At 42.4% G+C, this 22,860-nt stretch overlaps 1 protein-coding gene and 1 non-coding gene across 2 annotated transcripts; both read right to left on the bottom strand.

Annotated features, from left to right (window-relative positions):
- Nucleotides 1–1,017: 1,017 nt before the first annotated feature.
- LOC117213432 lies at nt 1,018–4,067 on the bottom strand. The gene is made up of 3 exons (XM_033458773.1): nt 2,518–4,067; nt 1,423–1,744; nt 1,018–1,323 (listed from the first exon to the last, which is right to left on the bottom strand). The coding sequence occupies exons 1-3, from the start codon at nt 4,065–4,067 to the stop codon at nt 1,018–1,020; spliced, it is 2,178 nt and encodes a 725-aa protein (XP_033314664.1).
- Nucleotides 4,068–18,104: 14,037 nt separating this feature from the next.
- On the bottom strand, nt 18,105–18,209 carry LOC117213433. The gene has a single exon (XR_004488653.1). It is a non-coding gene; the product is annotated as a U6atac minor spliceosomal RNA (small nuclear RNA).
- Between the last annotated feature and the right edge of the window lie 4,651 nt (nt 18,210–22,860).

Below are 22,860 nucleotides of genomic sequence, written 5' to 3'. Positions count from 1 at the left end.
TGCATCTAAATCTTGTTTTAAATGCATTTAAATTTTCTTACTGGCTATTTTACTGGATATTCCTTAAAATTTTTTCTTTGTATGATATTTCCGATAATTATATCACATCATATCACATTATATCACAATCTCCAGGTATTTTTCCGCACTTTCATTTGCCCATTCCCTTTTCTCCTTCTCTTCTTCTTTCTTTCCCTCATTTTTTTATGAGTCTGGCCCCCCTATTTCTATTTCTAACGGCACGTGGTCCGACTCTGTTCTTTTTCCTACTTTCATGTCGATTATTTCTTTTGTCGCCTCCTGATTGCCAATCTATTATTGAGTTTCCTCTCTCCCCGATATATGTTCACTCCTCCCCTTCTTAATCTCTTCCATTGATTATCATCCAGCCTCTCTCTTCCAGGTACTTCAACAGAGTTCTTCCTTCCATGTTTATCGTGATGTCTTTTGATCGCCTATTTTTTTCTTTCCCTAGATCCTCGTTTATCGGCCCTCCTTCTTCTCCCTCTTCCTGCGTTCCAATCAACGCAGATGATCATCACTTCCTCCTCTCTTCCGTCTACTCTTCCCTCTATTTCTTTCCATGTCCCTTTTGCGTCTTGATTATAAACCATCATTACCCTATACGTCTTATCATTGTATACTATTTTTCTTTCCACTATATTATCACTTATTTCTGTTTTCGCACGATCGCGGGGAGACACGACCTCGAAGAAGCGCGCCAACGGGAGTCGTAAATTCCCGTTACGATTTGCTAATCGACACCGCGAATCGTTCGATCCCTTATTTCTTTTGGGATAATAAGGGTAGTTAAATTAAAGATAACGCTGCTGCTAACAATAGTTTGACTGACAAACGTGTGGAAACAATGCAGCTAAAAAGTGCCGTTTTATGGTGGGTCCTTGAGTTTATTGAGGGTCTGGAAGGCTATCGGTGGGCCGCTGGCTGCTAGGTAGCGTCGGCTGGAATGCATGTTCCATGTGACGCAACATCCTTCCCCCGTTGAGAGGGCACCGATCAAGTTCTATATGTGGGTGTGTGATCCACCTCCTTTGATGTCAGTGATTGTCCGGACTCATCTTGAACTGATTGACATGGCAGGGGGACCAGTCGTTTGACGCCGCGGTCCAGGAGGCTCGATGATGTCTGCACAGTCGCTGTCCGTATTATGCCATCGGCTTCGGGATAGACCTTGACTACACGGCCCAAGGGCCAATGCATCGATGGAACGTTGTCTTCTCCGAGGAGGACGATTGTACCTTCTTGTATGTTGTGTCCACCCTTGGTCCATTTACTGTGATTGTTCAATTGATTGAGGTACTCCTTATGCCAGCGTTTCCAAAAATGTTGTTTAAGTTTTTGGATATGCTGCCATCTGGAGAGCCGGTTGGATGGAGTGTCCCTGAAATCTCGCTCACGCACACTCATTAATGACTCGCCGATGAGGAAATGACCCGGAGTGAGGACGAGGAGATCCTTGGGATCAGTGGATATGGGTGTTAATAGTCGGGAGTTGAGAACTGCTTCGATTTCTATGACAAGTGTATTGAATTGCTCGAACGTAAACAACTCATTACCGACGATGCGTCTGAAGTGATATTTGAAGGACTTCACCGCTGCCTCCCATAGTCCCCCGAAATGTGGAGAATGAGGGGGTATGAAGTGCCATTCGATTTGCTTGTTGGCTAGGAAAGTAATTACCTTTTCGATGTGATCTTCCGATTTTAGCAATTCGTAGAGCTCCCTTAAATCGTTGTTTGCGCCGATGAAATTTGAGCCATTATCGGAATGGAGGGTCGAATAAAACCCTCGCCGTGCGATGAATCGACGAAGAGCGGCGATGAAGGATTCGCTCGTGAGATTTCCAACGAGTTCGATGTGCACCGCCTTGACTGCTAGGCATATGAAGATGGCTACATACACCTTGACCCGTCGACGGTTGCGATCTCGTTTCTCCTTGATTTAAAATGGCCCACAGTAATCGACGCCGACGTTTGTAAATGATCGAGATTCAGTTACTCGAGCCTCCGGCAGATTACCCATTATGTAATCTACTTGTGGTGGATGAGCACGAACGCAGCAGACGCAGTTTTTGATCGTATGCCATACCTGACTTCTGCCATCGATGGGCCAGTATCGCTGTCTCACTGCGTATAAAATCGCTTGTGTACCTGCATGCAGACTGACCTTGTGCTCGTTTTCGATGATCCGGGACGTTGTCGGAGATTTGGGTAGGATGATCGGGTGCTTATGTGTGAAAGCCATCGGTGCTTGACTCAGTCGGCTCCCGAGGCGCAATATTCCTGCCTTGTCTATAAACTGCTGAGTCGTTGGAGTTTCCTATTGACCGGCATATTTCGAGTCTTCCGGAGCGTGGATAGCTCTTCTGGAAAATGAATATGTTGGAATAACCGAATGAGTTTGTCATGGGAAATCCGTAATTCTTCTGCGCTTAGTGGTGACGATCGGTTTTGTGGTTGTCTCCACCGGAGACAGCGAGCGGCGATGCGGATTAACCTTGGCCACGATGAAAATCTGTCCAAGAGGCTGTTGTCGACAGGAGTTGTGGCGAGACAAGTTGCTGCTTTCTGTTCTGGTAAGTTGGCTAAACGTGTTGGACTCCACATCGGCCAACATTCTTCTGGTTGTTGCAGCCACCGTGGTCCAGTTTGCCACATGTTAGGCTGCAGGAAGTCTTCGGCTGATTGTCCTCGAGAAATCAGACCCGCCGGATTGTCATTGGTGGGAACATGACGCCAATCTGTGAAGCTAGTTTTGTTCTGTATCTCGGCTACGCGATTTGCGACGAATGTTTTCAGTGTGTGAGGTGACGAATTGATCCACTGAAGAACAATGGTGGAATCCGTCCAATAAACTGTACGCTTTACCTCGATATGCAATGCTTGCCTTATGATTGCAATTAGTGACGTGAGTAGAAGAGCGCCACTCAGTTCAAGTCGTGGAATGGTTTGCGTTTTGAGCGGAGCTACCTTCGATTTCGCAGTGAGTAGTCGTGTCTGGACGTTTCCGTAATGATCGAGAGACCTCAGATAGACACAGACTCCGTATGCCCTTTCGCTGGCGTCACAAAAGCTGTGGAGCTCAATCTCGATGAGTGTTTTTATTATGGTCTTGCGTGGGAACTGTACCTCGTTGAGTAGTGATAGTTTGGTGTAGTAACGGTTCCACTCGGAATGCAAATCCGCTGGCAGGGCCTCGTCCCAGTCGACCTTTAGCGACCAGACTCGAAGTATAATCTTCGCTCGAACGATCACTGGTGCAAGCAATCCTAGTGGGTCGTAGATTCTGGCGATCACCGAGCTGATGGATCGCTCTGTAACCCAAGAGGTCTTGGCGTTAGCTTCGACCGAGTAGAGTATTGCGTCGTCCTTGGAATCCCAAAATATGCCGAGTGTTTTTAGGGTTTGATACTCAACTAATTGTAACCTTCGGCTTTTATCTTGTTCGGATATCCCTTGGAGGATGCTCTGGTCGTTGGAAGCCCATTCTCGAATGTTCAAACCGGCGGATTGGAGAAGTTCGGTTAGTTCCTTTCTGAGGGGCAGTACCTCTTCCTTCGTGTCCGCTCCGGTGAGGGCGTCATCGACGTAGAAGTCTCGTCGCAGAGCCGATGACGCTCGTGGAAATCGATGTCCTTCATCGTCTGCCAACTGCTTGAGACACCGTAGGGCCAAGTATGGAGCTGCCGATAACCCGAACGTCACGGTATTAAGTTGGTAGATTTCGATTTCCCCCTCCTTGTTACGCCAAACGATTTGTTGATATTGTCGGTCCTCTGGTCGCACCAGGAATTTCCTGTACATCTTCTCGATGTTCCCGGTGAGTACATACTGATGCAGACGGAATCTAAGCAGGATATTGAATAGATCCTCTTGTAACTTGGACCCTCTATAGAGTGTGTCGTTTAATGATACTCCGGTGCTGCTAGCCGCGGATCCGTCGAACACGACTCGGCGTTTCGTTGTTTCGCTCGCTGCCTTGATCACGGCGTGGTGTGGTAGATAATACCCGCCTTCGTCGGTGTTGTCGGGACTGATTTTTGACATGTGTCCTCGATCTAGATAATCTTGGATTACCGCTCGATAATCGGCTTCAAAGCGTCTGTCGCGCTGGAATCGGCGGTTGAGGGATGCGAGTCGTTTCATTGCCAATGCTTTGGATGATCCGAGCGACGGGATCTTTTCGCTGAACGGGAGAGCGACGATGTATCGTCCTTCGCTGGTGCGTCGGGTGTGAGCTCTGAAATGATCTTCGCATCGTCGCTCTGCTTCTGAGATGTGTTTGATTAGGGGTCCTTCGTCGATTTCCCAGAACCGCGTAAGGTCTACTTGCAGAGCCGTCGTGGATGCGTGAAAAGTGTTTGTCGCGGTTGAGGAAGTTGGACTCCCCCCGATTACCCAGCCGAATAGTGTTTTTGCGAGCGCAGTTCCGGTTCGTCCGGTCGCGTCAGGTTGATTTGTCCGACGTACATCGACGAAAGAGTTGTGCCCGAGCTTAATAAGACATCGATCGGGGAAGGCACATGAAATCGGGGATCGGCTAGCTTGATATTCCTGGATACGTCAAGCGCCGAACGATCGATGGGCTGACTTGAGATCAGGTGCGTTATGGCTGGAATGACGAGAAATGCCAATGTGCATTCGTACTTGCCGTCAATGGAGGTAATCGTCGCCCTTATGAGTCGCCTTGATGTCGTCGTCAATGTATCGAGAGCTCCAATTGGGACCGAACACTTCCTTTGCCTTATTCCGAGGATGTTTGCAAGCCTTTCTGTGATGAAGTTCATGCTGGATCCGGTGTCGAGGAGCGCACGGCACTGGATCGGTTGCTGTTTGTTGGTTAGTATGTGGACTTGGGCTGTAGTCACTATGTCATTATGCAATTCCTCGGAAGCTGCTGGTCGGGTATCTTCGGTCCTTGTCGGAGTTCTGGATTTTTGGCGTCATTGCTTACGCGTATGTGTCCATTTCGGTCTGTCGGATGAACTGGTGGGCGAGTTCGTCCGGGTTGCCCCAGAATTGTGTTTCTTCGCGGTTTTCCGCTTACCTGTCGGTGACGGGGGCGATGCTGTTCTCCTGCTTGACGAGGAGGGACTTCGGCTCGAGGTGGAGGAATTCGACCTCGATGGCTGTTTTTCCGGATGTAGCAGCGTGTGATGTCGTCCTCCGCACATTCGACATGAGCCGGCGTGACGATCACGCGCTATGTGCCCCTTCTTCAAACAGTTCAAGCATAAAGACGCCCTTGTAGAGTCCTTTAAGCGTTTACTTACAGTTTTGGCCTTGAATGAACCGGGTATTGTCCTTGACAGGTAGGGCATGCTGGAGTGACTTGTGTCGCTGTAAGTACATGCCCTCGTGGGGCGCGTTGACGAGTCCGAATGGTTTGTTCTGGTGAAGCTCTTGGTTGTTGAACCGTGGGAAGCGGTCTGGAGTTCCGTGCTAATTTCTCGAGGAATTTTAGCAAATGACTATACTGAGGCACTTCGTGGTCAGACAGCGTCATTTCCCATTGTTTTTGGATACTTAATGGTACCTTCGACAAAATGATGCAGTTAAGTAGAGCACTGTTATCGGGGTTGACTTGTCCTAATTTGTTTAAAGCACATATATGTTGCTTAATAGTGTGGGCTAAGCGCCTTAATTCCGTTGGAGACTCGTTGGTTAATTTGGGGTAATCAAGCATTGGCATGCAATGATTGAATGCGGTGTATCGAGGACTCTCTGGTCGGATTATCGCTCACTGTATTCGACTTGTTGACTGCTTGAAGAGATGCTTGATTGAGACTGAGCTTTTCGCTCTTGTGCTTTTCCGGAGGAAAGTTTGGTGTGGGTGGGCCCTATGAATGAAGAACGCGGATTCGTTATTCACACCTTTCGTTAAGGAAGTGAGGGTAAAGATCCGCGATGCCGATTGGTTATGACTCCTGCTAATGAAGAAGGATATGGGAAAGTCTCCCACCAACGTGGATCGAGGTGACTTCATTCTTGGGGAAAACCAGTCGTTTTCAGTGGCCATGTGTTCGGTTTTCCGTTCGGTGACTACCCGCTTTCTCCGTGAATTTTGAAAGCCTAATAAACTCAAGGACTTCTCCGGAACTCTGACATAACCGAAAATACTTCTAGGCAATAGTTTGACTGACAAACGTGTGGAAACAATGCAGCTAAAAAGTGCCGTTTTATGGTGGGTCCTTGAGTTTGTTGAGGGTCTGGAAGGCTATCGGTGGGCCGCTGGCTGCTAGGTAGCGTCGGCTGGTATGCAGTTGTTCCATGCGACGCAACATGCCCTCATTTTTTTATGAGTCTGGCCCCCCTATTTCTATTTCTAACGGCACGTGGTCCGACTCTGTTCTTTTTCCTACTTTCATGTCGATTATTTCTTTTGTCGCCTCCTGATTGCCAATCACATAATCTACTATTGAGTTTCCTCTCTCCCCGATATATGTCCACTCCTCCCCTTCTTAATCTCTTCCATTGATTATCATCCAGCCTCTCTCTTCCAGGTACTTCAACAGAGTTCTTCCTTCCATGTTTATCGTGATGTCTTTTGATCGCCTATTTTTTTCTTTCCCTAGATCCTCGTTTATCGGCCCTCCTTCTTCTCCCTCTTCCTGCGTTCCAATCAACGCAGATGATCATCACTTCCTCCTCTCTTCCGTCTACTCTTCCCTCTATTTCTTTCCATGTCCCTTTTGGGTCTTGATTATAAACCATCATTACCCTATACGTCTTATCATTGTATACTATTTTTCTTTCCACTATATTATCACTTATTTCTTTGTAATCTATTTCCCTCAGTTCCTTATTTATACCCGTTATTATTCCCCCTTTGCTCTTCCTTTTTTCCTTACTCTCATTGCTGCCCTGCATTTCCAGTCGAATTCTTTGGGTAGTCTATATTTTAGTTTTTCCCAATTGTCTTCCTCTATCTATGTTTCCGTGAGCTTGACCACGTCGAATTTCTTCAAATATTCCCACACCTCCTTGACCTTATTTATTAGCCCTGCCACATTCCAGAAGCACATTTTCATCCCCTTTGTAGCCCCCCTCCTCTTTCCCCTTTTTTCATTTTTCATCCCCTCTATTTCTTTCTTCCTCTAGCCTTTCTTCATTTTCGTTCCACTTGTACCATCTGTTTTCTATTTTTAGTTCCTTATATTCCATCCTCACATCTTCGCCCTTTTCCCTTCTTAATCTAGTTATCCTTCTTATTTGTTGCTGTAGCTCAATTTCTTTTCTTGTCAGATCGTCATCTATATATACCCCCTTTTCCAATCTGCTTTGTTCCTTCATTATCCTCATTTTTTCCTCCATTGATTTTATCGTCGCCACTATTATTGTGTCTTTGTCCCTCACCCTTATCATAGGGCAACCACTATACCTGACACAACCAACAGACAAACAAAAACAGTTCCACTAGACATCCGCGAAAAAATTAGAGAAAAAATAAAAGCGAAAGCAAAATGGCAAAAACACAGAACAAAAGAAAACAAAAAACACCTAAACAAACTCGCAAAAGAAATGAAAAACAAAATAAAAGAGCACAACAACAACGAGTTCACAAATTTCATCGAGTCACTATCTGCTCACGAGAACTACAACTACTCCCTATGGAAAGCCACAAAAAAAAAAAGATAAAGAAGACAATAAAAATGGTACCAGCAATCAGAAGAGCAGATAACACATGGGCAAGAAGCAACGAAGAGCAAGCTGAAGAATTTTCCAACTACCTATGCAACACATTCACCCCACATAACATCAACGACAGCAACCACAATAGTCATACGGACGAGGATGCGCTAACTACTAGTATACCAACTGACAATCACTACACCATACCCAAAGCAACAGCACAAGAAATCGGAAACATAATTGAGAAAACAAAAAATAATAAAGCACCAGGAGTCGACCTAATTAACGGCAAAATCTTCAAAAACCTTCCGCCAAAAGCGATAAGACAAATCACAATAATAGTTAACGCAATACTAAGAATACAATACTTTCCAAAAACTTGGAAACTGGCACAAATCATAATGATACCCAAACCAGGCAAGGCCCCACACGAAACCAAATCCTACCGACCAATCTCTAGTCGTCTCTACCGTCGTGAACATATTCTTTAGTGTGCTCATTACACGCTCTATTTGTCCATTGGCCCTACTAGCTCCGGTTGCTATCAGGTGGAGTTTAATGTTTCTGTTTTTACAAAAGCTTTGAAACTCCTTGCCTGTGAAGCATCTTCCCTGGTCCGCTATTACCCGGCAGGGACTGCCGAATAAGAATATAGCCGACTTAAGTGGTTCGATGGTGTTACTGGAGTCTATTTTGCGGATGTGACGCAGTATACGAATTTGGTGAATGCGTCGACCAACACAACGACGTACTCCTTCGAGTCACTCTTCCCGCTCAATTTGCCCGTGATATCTACGCCTAAGGCCTTGAGGATGGCCCTCTGGAAGACGGCAGGGGCATTTTTCAGTCCGAACGGCATCGTTAGGTATTCGTATTGGCCGTCGGGGGTGACGAACGCGGTATACTCTGTCGAGTCGGGGTGAATGGGAATTTGGTGAAACCCGCTGGCCATGTCCAGGGTGATAAAGTATCTCGCGTTTTGTAGTCTCGCGATTTGGTCCGCGATAAGGGGTAAGGGATACCGATCCGCGACCGTGTTTTTGTTCAGCGCTCGGAAGTCTACACACAATCTATCCGTGCCGTCCTTCTTCTTCACGAGTACCATGGGGCTCGCGAACGGCGAATTGCTAGGCCTTACAATTTTGGCTCTAATTAATTCGTCTATCCTTTCGCGTACTATCCTGCGCTCCTGCTCGCTATGTCGGTAGGGGCTTCGTTGCACGGTGACGTTGGGATCGATTAGCCGTATCTCTAGCTGACCCGTACTTACGCGAGTACGCGGGAAGCCCGTAATGAATGATTCTTTGAAACTTTCGAGGATGGAAATCAATCGAGCCTTATCGTTACCGATCACGTCGGTGTCGACCTCGTTAATATCGACCGCGACCTCTGCGACTTTACTACAAACGTTAATCACCTTGCTCCTGTAAATATCAACGCTGTCTCGTGTAATGTTTACGTCAAAACCCTGGCTTAAAATTTCACGACCAATCTTGATATCGTACTTTAAGTTGCTGTCCGCAAGAACGTGAAAAGTTATGTCCAATGTAAGACCGTTGATACACACGGTGGACAGAATCTGAGACGTACTTTCCGTGCACGTATTTCTTATTCCTCGCAGTACTACTACGTGAGTCGTTCTTCTGCCGGAAAATTTCGAGGCTGCGGACTCTTTAATTAACGAACATTCGGCTCCAGAATCGAAGTAGAATGGAAACGACTCACCCTGCTGGCTTAGTCTATCCGTCGGGGCTTCCACCACGCAGGCATCAACCCGGCGCTCACCCTCGGGGCGATGTTTTCCTTCTCGCCGCGATGGACAGCGAGACGCGATGTGTCCCAGCTTGTGGCAGTGAAAGCACAACGCTTTTGGTGGTACAGCCGGTCGGCTTTCCTCCGGGCGTCGGGGGTCCTTCTTCGGTTCCCACTTCGCCCCCTTGCGGCATTCGGATGTCGAATGTCCGTAAATACCGCAGTGGCCGCACCTGGTCCGGGGGGCGGGTGACCTGCCTGTTTCCGGAGCTCGCTGATGACCACCACGACGGGGGCGTTGGCCACTCCGCGTATAAGAAGGGCTTCATTTCTCTTTGGAATTGTTTCACCGACGTGATGTCACTCGTGAGCGCTAGTCGTTTAAAACGTTCGTCGCGCAAGGCCAGCAGATGGAGGGCGGTGGCGGCGAGTACCTCTTCCCTGGTTGAATTTCGGCACTTCGACCCCAGGAGGGTGATGATACGATTTCCGTACACCCCTGGTGTTTCGCCGTCCCGCGGTAGTTCCTCGGCTACCTTGATTAGCGACGCGGCTGCTACTTCTTCGCCACCGAAGTGCGCGGCGAATTGTTCCTTAAAATCTGGCAAGGTGAGCTCGTCGCCGTTCAATATTTGCGTAAGCCAATATGCTGCCGGACCCTCTAGGGCACGGTTTAGGGCAGAATACAGTGCGCTGTTTTTCAGGGGGTGGTCCGTCATGAGCAGGCCGACGGCTGTGTACCAGGCGGCTGGATCTGCGTCCGCGGCTTCGGGGTTGAAGCGCGATAACGATACCCAGGTTGCCCGGTGTCCTTTCTTCTTCTTCTTCTTCTTCTTCTTGTTCTTCTTCTTCCCTAGCGACCGCATTAGTGCGCGCACGATGCTCTTGCGATCCCGCGCCGACAACGTGTGTTCGGATCCCACTTCTGATGTCGAGTGTGAATCCGAATCCGAACTCGAGTCACACTCCGAGTCCGAGCTCGAGGCGCCCTCCCGGGGAGGGCTCGCGGGAGGTAGCGGTTCCGCGTTGGAGTTCTCCATCGTCCGGTCGCGCGTGGGGTACCTTTATTGTCGATAGGGAGGTGTTACGGAACAGGCGCGGGTACACAGCAGACACACGCACGCGACATTAGTGACGAGGGCCTCAGGCTTGATAACGAATCCGCGGCCAACGGGAGGACAGGTTCCCTTGCTCTAACTCACACGAGCACCACTCCCTGCTCCGTACACACGATCCTCCGATCGACGTCGCTGTCGATTGGTCGATTTGGGACAAAAGCCGCCTGTCCGTTTGCAAAAACATCTCAATCGCCGAGAAAACCCAGGTTTTATAGCGGGTCCTCGGGCTGCCGGGACTTGTGTTGTGTACGTGCCTCAACGTCAGGTATTCATTGTCCTAGGGAACCGTTAGCATGTTTTATTGTCCGATACCTCCATGGGTAGTTTCTTTTATGAGGGTCATAGCACCGCTCCGCATCTTTGTTAGACGGAGCGCCCGTCCCGTTGACCGCGGCATCGTTGGGCGGCGAGCTGTCGCCCCGAGCCAAGGCTCACCGTCACTAATCCCGTACGATTGCTATCGGTTTGGATAATTGCTCTTGTTTCGTTACGGCTATATTAGGCTGTAGGTTGCAAGGTTAGGGTGTTGTCCTGAAGTTCCAGAAGGGCCCCGGCGTCCTTTCGTCTCCGACAAATATATAAAATGGTCATAAAACCAATCTCGACGTACGGAATAGCACTATGGGGAATAGCAGCAATGAGCCATATAACCAAAATAGAAGCAACGCAATTTAAAATACTCAGAACAATAGTAAACGCGCCATGGTACGTTAGAAACGGGGACATTCGGAAAGACCTGGGAATACCAACGGTCAAGGAGGAGATTAACAGAAGTGCAAGAAGGTACGGAGAAAGAATAGCAACGCACCCAAACCGGCTGGCAGCGGAAACGGTCGACACATCAAGCATAAAAAGAAGATTAAAAAGGAAACACCCAACAGACCTCACAAGGACATAACCTAACAAACACGATGATGGTACACCGCTGGGGGTAGCCACCTACATGTTATATTAGTATACCGCTATAATATTTTACCAAATGTCCTACTGGACAAATTGTAAAATTTAAATAAATAAATAATAAAACCCTTATCATACGTGTTCTTTCTATTTTTGCCCCTACTTTCATTTTTTCTCTTATGAACTCCTTTACTGTCTCTGCATTGCTTCCTTCGTTCCAGTCTACTCCTTCGATTACTATGTTCCTTCTTCTTTTCTCTCTCGCTCTCTGCCCTGTCCTTCTCCTCCTCGATTCTTCTGACTCTGCCCAATAGTTCTTTCTTTTCCATTTCCCACTCTTCTTTCTCTCTCTCTCTCTCTCCCTTCTTTCTCTTTCCGCTTTCATTTCCCTCTTCATCTCCGCCACTTGCTTTTCGAATATACCTTTTATTTCCTTTATCATTGTCTCGAATCCTCTTTCCATTTTCTCCATTTTTACCATCATTAACTCCCCCCTTTCTCCCTGGTTGGTGTCTCTTTTTCTCACAAGCTGTATTTATCCAATGTAGTTTTGAAATCTGCCTTATCATCCGCTTTACCCGTGTTCCATGGTTTTCCACTGTTTGTCGCCATCTGTCGTTTCCCCATCTTACTTCTTTTGCCGTGTTTCCGACTTCCTAACCTCTTCTCTTCTAGTTTTTCTTATTTGTATCTCTCTCTCGTTCCTGTCTTCTTTTCGCTTTTCTTTCACTTTCTCCTCGTTTGCTCACCCTTTATTTTAACTTCTTCGTATCACTTTGTGTTTCCTTCTCCATTCTCCCTTCACACTTCACTTTTTCCACAGAGCTCTCCATCCGCGTGCTACCCTCGCCCCGAACCAAACCGGGAGTCCATCATCTATAATGATTTTTCGTAAACAGAACACTCGAAAATTAATATTTTGTAATCACTTAATTTTTTCAAAACATCTTTTATAATTCAGTAGGTTTTTTTATTGCCAAGGAGAGTTAACTTTTTTTTTAAATAACTCCTCTCGTAGGAATTTTGGGAATAATTGTTATTTTTGCTCACTAGTCGAAATATTTCAAGCTCTTCATACTTTTAACCTTTTAAACAAAGTCAGAAAATCCTATGCAGCTTGTAGAGATCTAGAAACAGCATGATTTATTTACTCTAATTGTTTTTTTAGATGTTTTTACCAATTTATAATGTTCTATTACAAAGTGTCGTAAATTAAATGGTCTTACCTTTAAAAATCGATAGGACATTTTATTGCAATACCACGTACATATGTTGAAACCACTAATGTCTTAACAAATTTTTCTAGCTTTTACTTCTGTTCTTTGTTTTCTCCTTACTACGTTTGTGTTTACGTATAAATTGTACGTATAGTTAAAAATATTAATTAAATATGTGTTGAGAATTTTGGATCCTAATAACCGAAATAATGATATAGGAACACTAAATTCACACTTGGAATTAATATTAGAATAGTTATATATTTATTTAATAAACGATTCCAAAGATATTAATCGATACACACCTGCACGCTTCTCAGCACTTTCTTCCATACCAGACTGTTAACTCAACAGTTTACATTCCTTTGTTTTCGAGACACCGCGTTCATACATGCTTGCACACACTGATATTCACATACAAGTATCTCTACCACGCAACTAACCTAGTCTAGCACATAAAATTATACATATCTCAATAACATGATTTCAAGTCGTTTCTTGATAAAAATTCCCTATCTCGCTCCTTTTATAAAATTAAAACGTTCTATCTGAAACATTTAATTAATTAATAGATTATTATCTATTTATTTGTTATTTATTTTTCATTATCTATTACTATTATCTATGTATTATCTACCTGTACGCTTAGTTATAATTGTAGGTATAGGCTGTTACGAAAAGCTGACTTAATTAAATCGAATAAAGAACAGCAAGAATCACAGGAAGAAAATGTAAAACCTCAGTTTTTTCAGTTTCGAAGTAACCAGATAAAATACTAAGTAACGATAGAAAAGGCAGTGTAAGTATCAGATGGTAGCGTCTGATGTATGGCTCACACCCATTTGCATAACTGAAACATGCTTCTGTTTTCCAATAAGGGTCATTGCACATTAAATCGATCATTTTTTGACTTCAAAGTTAGGAATTCTTTTCAGTGGCATATCATATAATTTACGTGAATTGCTCATTTCATGAAAATGGAATTTAGAAACTATTTTTGTAATCGAGTTGCTCCTTTGAAGGTTTAATGTGTAAGATTTAACATATCTAAATGACATTTCGTTCGCATTAAAGAATCAATACTTTCTGATGTTGGAATTTATAAACACATGTCTGTCTTTTAATTCTAAAAATTTTATTTCCAACTGATTTTTAAAAATTATCAAATATTGAATCCGCCTTAAACGTATGTAAGTACGTGTCTGACAATCGTCTGTTCCAGTAGCAAACTGCAGGCGCAAGTATATTGCAATCAAAATCTTTTGTGTCTTTTCAAACGAATGAAACTCTATTAGAATATATTGCGAATAAATGTGTTCTGTATTTTTGTGCAGCATGCAAAGTTTAAAAGGATATATTAATCCTTTCTTGTTATTTATACAATTGATATACAACGTAACACGTTTGGATATTGATCAAAAATTCATTTTTGATTGAAAATAATCTCACCTAACCATTTACATATGTGTTAAACGTGTCTCCTTTCGTACTACAAAAAATTTTTTTTTTTTTTTACGTGGAGGAAATCTTCATAGACACCTCTTACCACCCCTGTGTAGACGGGTAGAAGAGGTAGTGCCGGATTCTTACCGGCTAAAACCTCCACGGGCGGGGACGGTAAACCAGTGCGTGAATGTTCCTCCTCGGACCCCTGGTGCTTATCACCAAGCACTTTTGCCAAGCGCACTCACAGAAAGTACACCCGCAACAAACGCAAGGGAGGGGCAGGCCACTTGCCTGTAGTAAAGAGTAACTTCCATTTTTCCGTTTCTTTCTAAGTAGCATCCAATGCCGAGGATTCGAACTCGCAACGCGTCGTCTTCAGCTATGGGCCTTAACGAGCGTAGCTGGTTGTCCCGCCGAGCTTCTAGCTGATTGGAAAGTATTTGATTCTTAATGTGGCAATGTATATCATAGGAAGTATTCTAATTAGCCTCATGAAGGAGATGCACATTTTTCATAGTTCTCTCAAAATACAAGGGGTAAAGTTAAATAATTCCCTCAATTAAATTTGAAATAATTTAAAATAATCCCTCATTATTATTAAATCCATTATGAAGCTCTTAACAATATATTTTTGCTGCTATTATAATTCTTGTAGTAAGAGATGGCCGTTCTAAAAGAATTCCTGCCTCTACTAATGCGCTTATTTTCAAGATGCCTAGCCTTGCGTTTTCCATCGCATTGACAGAGATTTTATAACATATGGGATTAGCATAAGTTATAAATAGGTCTAATTAACAATTTGTAACAGAAGATTTTAACCTCAAGATGTAGGTCCGATGCAAATGATCGAATTTGCAACAAATGACCGCATCGGCAATGGGTTGGAAGAACAAGAAAATACATATATATGTCGGATTTGCACTGGGAGTAGGGTTGTGGGCGTCAAATGAATCTTCTCGAGAATTAGCCATTGGTACGGTATACACAGGTGTAGTTTATTGCAATGATAGAATTATTACAGTCTTGACAATTGATCACGGCGGTTCGGCACTCGCGACACTAGTGACAATGGTCTCAGGCTCAATAACGAATCCGCGGCCAACGGGATGACAAAAGAACGTACTCACAAAGTCTAAGTCTGGTTAAAACGTGAAATAACCACTGATCGCAAAGATGTTACTCTTTAATCGATGAGATCGCGAGCGAGAATGACTTTCCCGTCTCGATGATGCCACAGAGGAAAACTATATTGGGGTGTGTCTAAGGACACGAGATCATCGGATTCGTCGAGAAAAGCCTTCGTTCAGAAAGTAAGGGAAATTGGCGTTACTGCTAATTGGTCAATCTCCATACCGATGGTTAGAAAAAGATGCTAGCCGCCCTCGAGGGAAAGTTGTTAGTGGGAGACGCCGCTCGTTGAAAAATAGGTCTCCCCTATTTTCCCGTAGTTGGGACAAAGACTGATTGTCTGTTTGAAAGACTTTAGTTGACTAAATTTTAAGATCTAACTTTTTTTAAAAAAACTTCTCTAATAAGAATTTTGGGAATAATTGTTATTTTTGCCCACTATTTGAAATATTTCAAGCTCTTCATACTTTTAACCCTTTAAACAAAGTCAGAAAATCCTATGCAGCTTGTAAGGATCTAGAAACAGCCTGATTTATTTATTCTAATTGTTTTTAGGTGTCATTACCAATTTATAATGTTCCATTACAAAGTATCGTAAATTAGATAGTCCTACCTTTAAATATAAATAGGACATTTTATTGTAAAACCACGTATATATGTTGTTACGAAACTATCAATTTCTTAACAAATTTTTCTAGCTTTCACTTCTATTCTTTGTTTTCTCCTTACTATGTTTGCGTTTACATATATTTAAAAACACTAATTAAATACATCTTCAGAATTTTGTATTTTAATAGCCGAAATAATGGTATAGGAACACTAAATTCACACTTGGAATTAATATTAGAATAGTTATATATTTATTTGATAAACGATTCCAAAGATATTAATCGATACACACTTGCGCGCTTCTCAGCACTTTCTTCCATACCAGACTGTTAACTCAACAGTTTACATTCCTTTGTTTTCGAGACACCGCGTTCATACATCCTTGCACGCACTGATATTCACATACAAGTATCTCTACCACGCAACTAACCTAGTCTAGCACATAAAATTATACATATCTCAATAACATGATTTCAAGTCGTTTCTTGATAAAAATTCCCTATCTCGCTCCTTTTATAAAATTAAAACGTTCTATCTGAAACATTTAATTAATTAATAGATTATTATCTATTTATTTGTTATTTATTTTTCATTATCTATTACTATTATCTATGTATTATCTACCTGTACGCTTAGTTATAATTGTAGGTATAGGCTGTTACGAAAAGCTGACTTAATTAAATCGAATAAAGAACAGCAAGAATCACAGGAAGAAAATGTAAAACCTCAGTTTTTTCAGTTTCGAAGTAACCAGATAAAATACTAAGTAACGATAGAAAAGGCAGTGTAAGTATCAGATGGTAGCGTCTGATGTATGGCTCACACCCATTTGCATAACTGCAACATGCTTCTGTTTTCCAATAAGGGTCATTGCACATCAAATCGATCATTTTTTGACTTCAAAGTTAGGAATTTTTTTCAGTGGCATATCATATAATTTACGTGAATTGCTCATTTCATGAAAATGGAATTCAGAAACTATTTTTGTAATAGAGTTGCTCCTTTGAAGGTTTAATGTGTAAGATTTAACATATCTAAATGACATTTCGTTCGCAATAAAGAATCAATACTTTCTGATGTTGGAAATTATAAACACATGTCTGTTAATTCTGAAAATTTTACTTCCAACTGATTTTCAAATAATTTTCAAATATTGAATCCGCCTTATACGTATGTAAGTACATGTCTGACAATCGTCTAAAGATGGAATTTCCTTAGCCGTACAGCCGTGCCTTACGCGGCTGCGTCTGAAATCCGCAGTCTGAGTCTTAAATCCGAATTGTATGGCTGACATTGATCGCCTGTTTGCACCACTCTCATAGCAACACCAGCTGATACACGCCTCCGACGCTTGTGTTGATACACATAGCACAGACGACTATGCTAATGTCATTGACAGCAATGCTGCTACTTTCCGACAAACGAGTTTTCAGTGTTGCGTTGTGTGTTTAGATACTACGAGACTTTGTAATGATTTCAATAAACAACTGCATAATGTGAACCTTTTTTAGCGTTTATTCACAAAACAGTTGTAATATAATAATAACCATATAATAATATGATAATAATAATAATAATAATAACATAATGGTGTGATATTGACTGAAATGCCGCAGATCAATAAAATATTAGTTATAATGAATCCAAACCAATGGCTTTAAAATTACAGTACTCACAGATTATTAGAAAAGATAGAACAGTTTAAAGAAAATTATGCTGAAGAAATAAAATAAATAAAGGAGATAATAAAACATGAAATAAAATAAAAGGATATAAAGTAATATATGATCATATAAATAAAGTAAAACAAAATAACTAACGAACCAATTTACAAATAGAAACTTTTTACAAGCATATAAGTAACATTATGTCTAATTAAATTATAAACAGTTTACGATATTATCGCTACTCGTGTAACATTTTTAATTTCATCATTCAAAGAAATACGTTTACTGAAGTTGATTCAGAATGTCAGTAGGCGCCACCTTCTAACCACCGGTATGTATCCAAGTTTTGCCTATGATTATATTGTTCAAGTCTGGAACTTGGTAATTGATAGTGTCAATTTACTCAGTAATACTGTGTTGTATTTCAAATTTTGTTATCTATTTCGTTTTTGATTACATGATGTTAATGGATCAAACATCTAGATTCGCGTCTAATATATTGTTCGAAATCCAATGCTCAAAAGGAAAAATTATTAGCACCAAAAATTATTATATGCCAATAATTATTTTTAGCATAAAATTGTTAGCATAGCGGAATCCCTCCGCGATCCTTCCAAAAAGATCTGGTAAGTGTTGTCGAAAGGCGACAGTGCCTTACCATTTATGTGTGTTCCACCCTTGTATACGGGAGTGTTAAACGTCTCTCCTTTCATACTACAAAAAAATTTTTTTTTTTACGTGGAGGAAATCTTCATAGACATCTTACTACCCTAAGTGTATGTAGGTGGGCAGAAGGTAGTGCCGGATTCTTACCGGCTAAAACCTCCACGGGCGGGACACGATGGTAGTTGTTGTGGTGAGTTGATTGTCGGGCCCCTGTGTGCTTGTCACCAAGCACGTTTAACCATGTACTCCCAGAAAGTACATCCATCCACGCCACATGCAAGGGCGGGGCTGGCCGCTTGCCTGTAGTATGTTTCTTTTAAAAGAAACTTTCTCATCCTGTGCTATTCCTGCGCCTCCATTATATGCCGAGGATTCGAACTCACCACGCGTCGTCTTCAGTTCTGGGCCTTAACGAGCGTCGCTGGCTGTCCCGCCGAGCTTCTAGGTGATTGGAAAGTATTTGATTCTTAATGTGGCATTGTATATCATAGGAAGTATTCTAATTGGTCTCTTGAAGGAGATGTACATTTTTCATAGCCCTCTCAAGATACAAGGAGTAAAGGTAAATAATTTCCTTAATTAAATCATTATTATTAAATTTATTATGAAGCTCTTAATAATATATTTTTGCTGCTATTATAATTCTTGTAGTAACAGATGGCCGTTCTAAAAGAATTCCTGCCTCTTCTAATGCACTTATTTATAAGATGCCTAGCCTTGCGTTTTCCATCGCACTGACAGAGATTTTATAACGTATGGGATTAGCATAAGTTATAAATAGGTCTAATTAATAATTTGTAACAGAAGATTTTAACCTCAAAATTTACGTCCGATGCAAACGATCGAATTTGCAACAAATGACCGCAACGGCAATGAGTTGGAAGAACAAGAAAATACATATGTATGTATCCTTCTTTTGCGAAACAGGAGAGCTTTATTTCTTTCTCTGCTCTTCCAAAGGCGCCGGAACGATGTCCTACGATAATATATGGCTCATCTGCACCGAGCCTTAGGATACACGATTAAAAGAGGTTTTTATTAGCCAACATAGCCCTACATATCTGTTAGCGAAATTTTCGCATGTTTGTTATAAGTTGTATGTGTATTAATACAAGCGACGGGTGTGTATATCGCAACTGGTACCACTATGCGATTTTCCCAGATAGACGATATAAATGTCCTCCATTTGATTCGGGTTTAAGAGTGCTTCAAACGTAGTTGCGTACGACCTTCGTCGTTGACCGACGGTTCCGTTGAAGAAATCCAACGTTAAATTGGGTGAGTGGCGCCGGCCGACTTTTCCAACCATCTAGAACTTTTTATTACACTTTATTATACACTTAATAGTCACAATTAAGATATACACTGAATTGACACGTATAAATTACACTTTACTCTAGTAACTTTATATAAATTAAGTGGGCGATTGGTTTAAGGGTAGAACCTCGGTAAAGAGATGTTGACTGTTCTATAGATAGAGAATTAGTAAGTTTTAGTGAGGATGTTGTGGCGGAGGAAAGCTAGGTGTGGGTGTGTCTAAGACCAAGGGAGGAGCTGATTTGTTAAGGACAATTTTGGCTAGGAAAGTGAGGGCGATAGACATTGCTTTCGGTTTGATCATAAGAAGGTTTTTTTTTATTTGGTAGGCTATTTACAATCAATTCTCGTTGAAAATTTTAAGTAATTTCATTTGGCAAGGTACAATAGCTTGGTTTATAATAATTTATATGTAGGAATGTTTATTATAAATTAACAGAAAAAAACAGTATGATAAACACAATATTGTAACACTCTCGCAAAATTGAATATAATATCGCGCTTCACGAATTCGTTTAACACTATTTCTACGTCACAGCAACACGATGAACTTCTCTCGACCACGATTAATTCAACTCTGACAGCATTACCACGCTCATTTTTCCTTTAACAAACCTTAGTAACGCTCACAACACTCCGTGACAATATTAACATATCTTAAAAACGTTTATAAACAATTAGCCATGTCTTTCGCTAACGTCACACCATCCCACAACTTCGGCCATTCTGACAAACACATCTGCCCCCAGATGTGCTCAATATTACTAATTACACTTGCGTTCCTGATTTCTTTATTATTCTGCAACGACTATTGACCTCAATGGATGACGATTATCCTTCGTTGTCTTCAAAATCGTCATCTTCTTCTTGAGCTTGGCAAACTCGATCACTCAAACCGCTTCGGCCTTCCTGTACTAATAACTCTTCTACTATATTTCGACTAAGCGCGTCCACATGACGCATCGCCGTACCTGGTCTATGCTCGATTTTATAATCAAATTGTTCAATCTTTCTTTTAACATTTTCTATCGTTTCTGCAGCTCTTGCAACTGCTCCTTCAAAGTATTTGTACTGTGTTCAAATTGCTTTTTCATATCTTCTATCAACGTATTCTTTTTCTCCAAATCTTTCGTTGCACGTTCTATTTCTGTCCGTTCTATTTCTGTCTGTCTGTCACACCAGATGGTGTGACGTTAGTGAAAGACGTGGCTGATTGTTTATAAATGTTGTTAAGATATGTTAATGTTGTCAAGGAGTGTTGTGGGCGTTACCAAGGTTTGTTAAGGGAAAAATGAGCGCGGTAATGCTGTCAGAGTTGAATTAATCGTGGTCGAGAGAAGTTCATCGTGTTGCTGTAACGCAGAAATAGTGTTAAGCGAGTTTGTGAAGTGCGATATTATATTCAGTTTTGTGAGAGTGTTACAATATTGTGTTTATCATACTGTCTTTTCTGTTAATTTATAATAAACATTCCTACATATATTATGTTGATTCTAGTTGAATCTAATGCTTCAATCTAAAGGGTATTTTCTTTTTAGTCTGCGGATCTGGTCCGTCGTGTCAAGTAGTTGGGCGACTAATGGGTTGTGGTGGTTGTCGACTCTTGTGTTATATCTGCTTCTGAACTTGTATATTTCTTCTTTTACTGTGGGTATCTTGACGTCGCGGTAGATTGTTTCGTTGGTGACATACCAAGGTGCATCTATTAAGGATCTTAGCGTTTTTGATTGAAATCGTTGAAGGATTTCTATGATGGAGTTACTCGCTGTTCCCCATAGTTGAATCCCATAGGTCCAGATAGGTTTTAGTATGGCTTTATATAGCATTATTTTGCTCTGAGTGCTTAAGTTGGAGCGACGGCCAATGAGCCAGTAAAATTTTTTAAGTTTAGCCTTGAGTTGCTTCGATTTGTCTATTATGTGTTGTTTCCATGTCAATCTCCTGTCCAGAGTCATGCCCAGATATCTGACTGAATCCTTGTTAGGAATTGTGATATTGTGAATGGTACCTGAGGGCAGGTTTGTTTTCGTAGCATGAAGGTTACCTGTGTACTTTCGACCAATCGCGGGGAGACACAATCGCGAGAAGAGACGTCAACGGGAGTCGTAAATTTCCGTTACGATTAAAATAATCGACACCACGATTTGATAGATCTCCTGATTTCCGGTAAGATAATACGGGTGATTCTGTTAGTATAACACTGCGATTCACAGAATTATAAGTTATATATTTCCAACACTTAAGTTACACCGATGAGTGGATATAATTCCTAGGTGACAACTTGTCGCACGAAGATAAGGTAGATATGCACAATAGAGCAAGGCTCTTGGAGTTGAACTTAGTATGTTAGTGGACGTAACACTAGAGGATACTTAATAGAGGAAGTGAATGTTCGGTGATCCCGCGAACTGACTTGGATAGTTGATGTGAATTATACTCCTCTAGCCTTGTGCTTAGACTTAGACGCTGACCTTTCCAGCATCTGTAGAAGAAGTAGCTGACTTGACCCTCCTGATGTCGTATGAGAAGTGGTTGACTTGACCCTCCTGATGTCGTATGGGAAGTGGCTGACTTGACCCTCCTGAGGTCGTAGGAGCAGTGAGGTTGGGTGACGATGCTGTGTCGGAGGAAAGCTAGCGATGGGTGTGTCTAGCGCACGGGATCATCGGATTTGTTCATGACATTTTGGTCAGAAAAGTGAGGGCAGTATACATTGCTTCTGATTGGATAAACGAAGGTTGGTGGACTAGGAAGGGTCTTACTCGCCCTCGATAGAAAGTTGCTAGTAGGAAGCATCGTACGTGAGAAAAACTAACTTTCCCTTGTCAAGCCGTAGTAAACAATAGTCTTTAGAAATGATTCGGAAAACAGATGTTTGTTGGGTCTGAAGGACCTTAGCTAGCAAATTATTGGAATTTATGATGGGTCCTTAAGACTATTGAGGGTCCGCCGTAAGGATGAGCGGACATCTGGTGTTCGTCTGGCCCGCGGTGTATGGCCTGGTCTAGATAGAGGCTCGCCCGACGTAACAACCTGTGTAGATTTATTTTCGTTAATTTTGAAGCCCCATTTGTGGAACCACTTTTCCATAGAGTCAAGACCTCGCTGGAGAGTGTGGGATGCCATTATTGGGTCTGAGTGGGATTCTAGTAGTACTTCCGAGTCCTAGGCGTAACTTTTCAAGACTGACTCTTACGACTTGACTTCCGATCGGATTCGGTTGTTTTTCTTTCGTCACCCCTCTATATCGCCACTATCCTAAAGTTTGTTAGGCGTCCGCGACTGGTGCCATGCACGTCGTCCTCTCGAACATTCGGCAGAAGCACCGCTGGGATATTGATGGTTCATTAGGCACTCCGCTTCGGCGATATACATTGTTGCCGGGTGC

The sequence above is a fragment of the Bombus bifarius genome, unplaced genomic scaffold (assembly GCF_011952205.1).
Source record: "Bombus bifarius isolate JDL3187 unplaced genomic scaffold, Bbif_JDL3187 scf7180000009076, whole genome shotgun sequence".
Lineage (NCBI taxonomy): Eukaryota > Metazoa > Arthropoda > Insecta > Hymenoptera > Apidae > Bombus > Bombus bifarius.
Note: the sequence above shows the minus strand (reverse complement) of the source record. Positions and strands in the feature narration are given on the sequence as shown.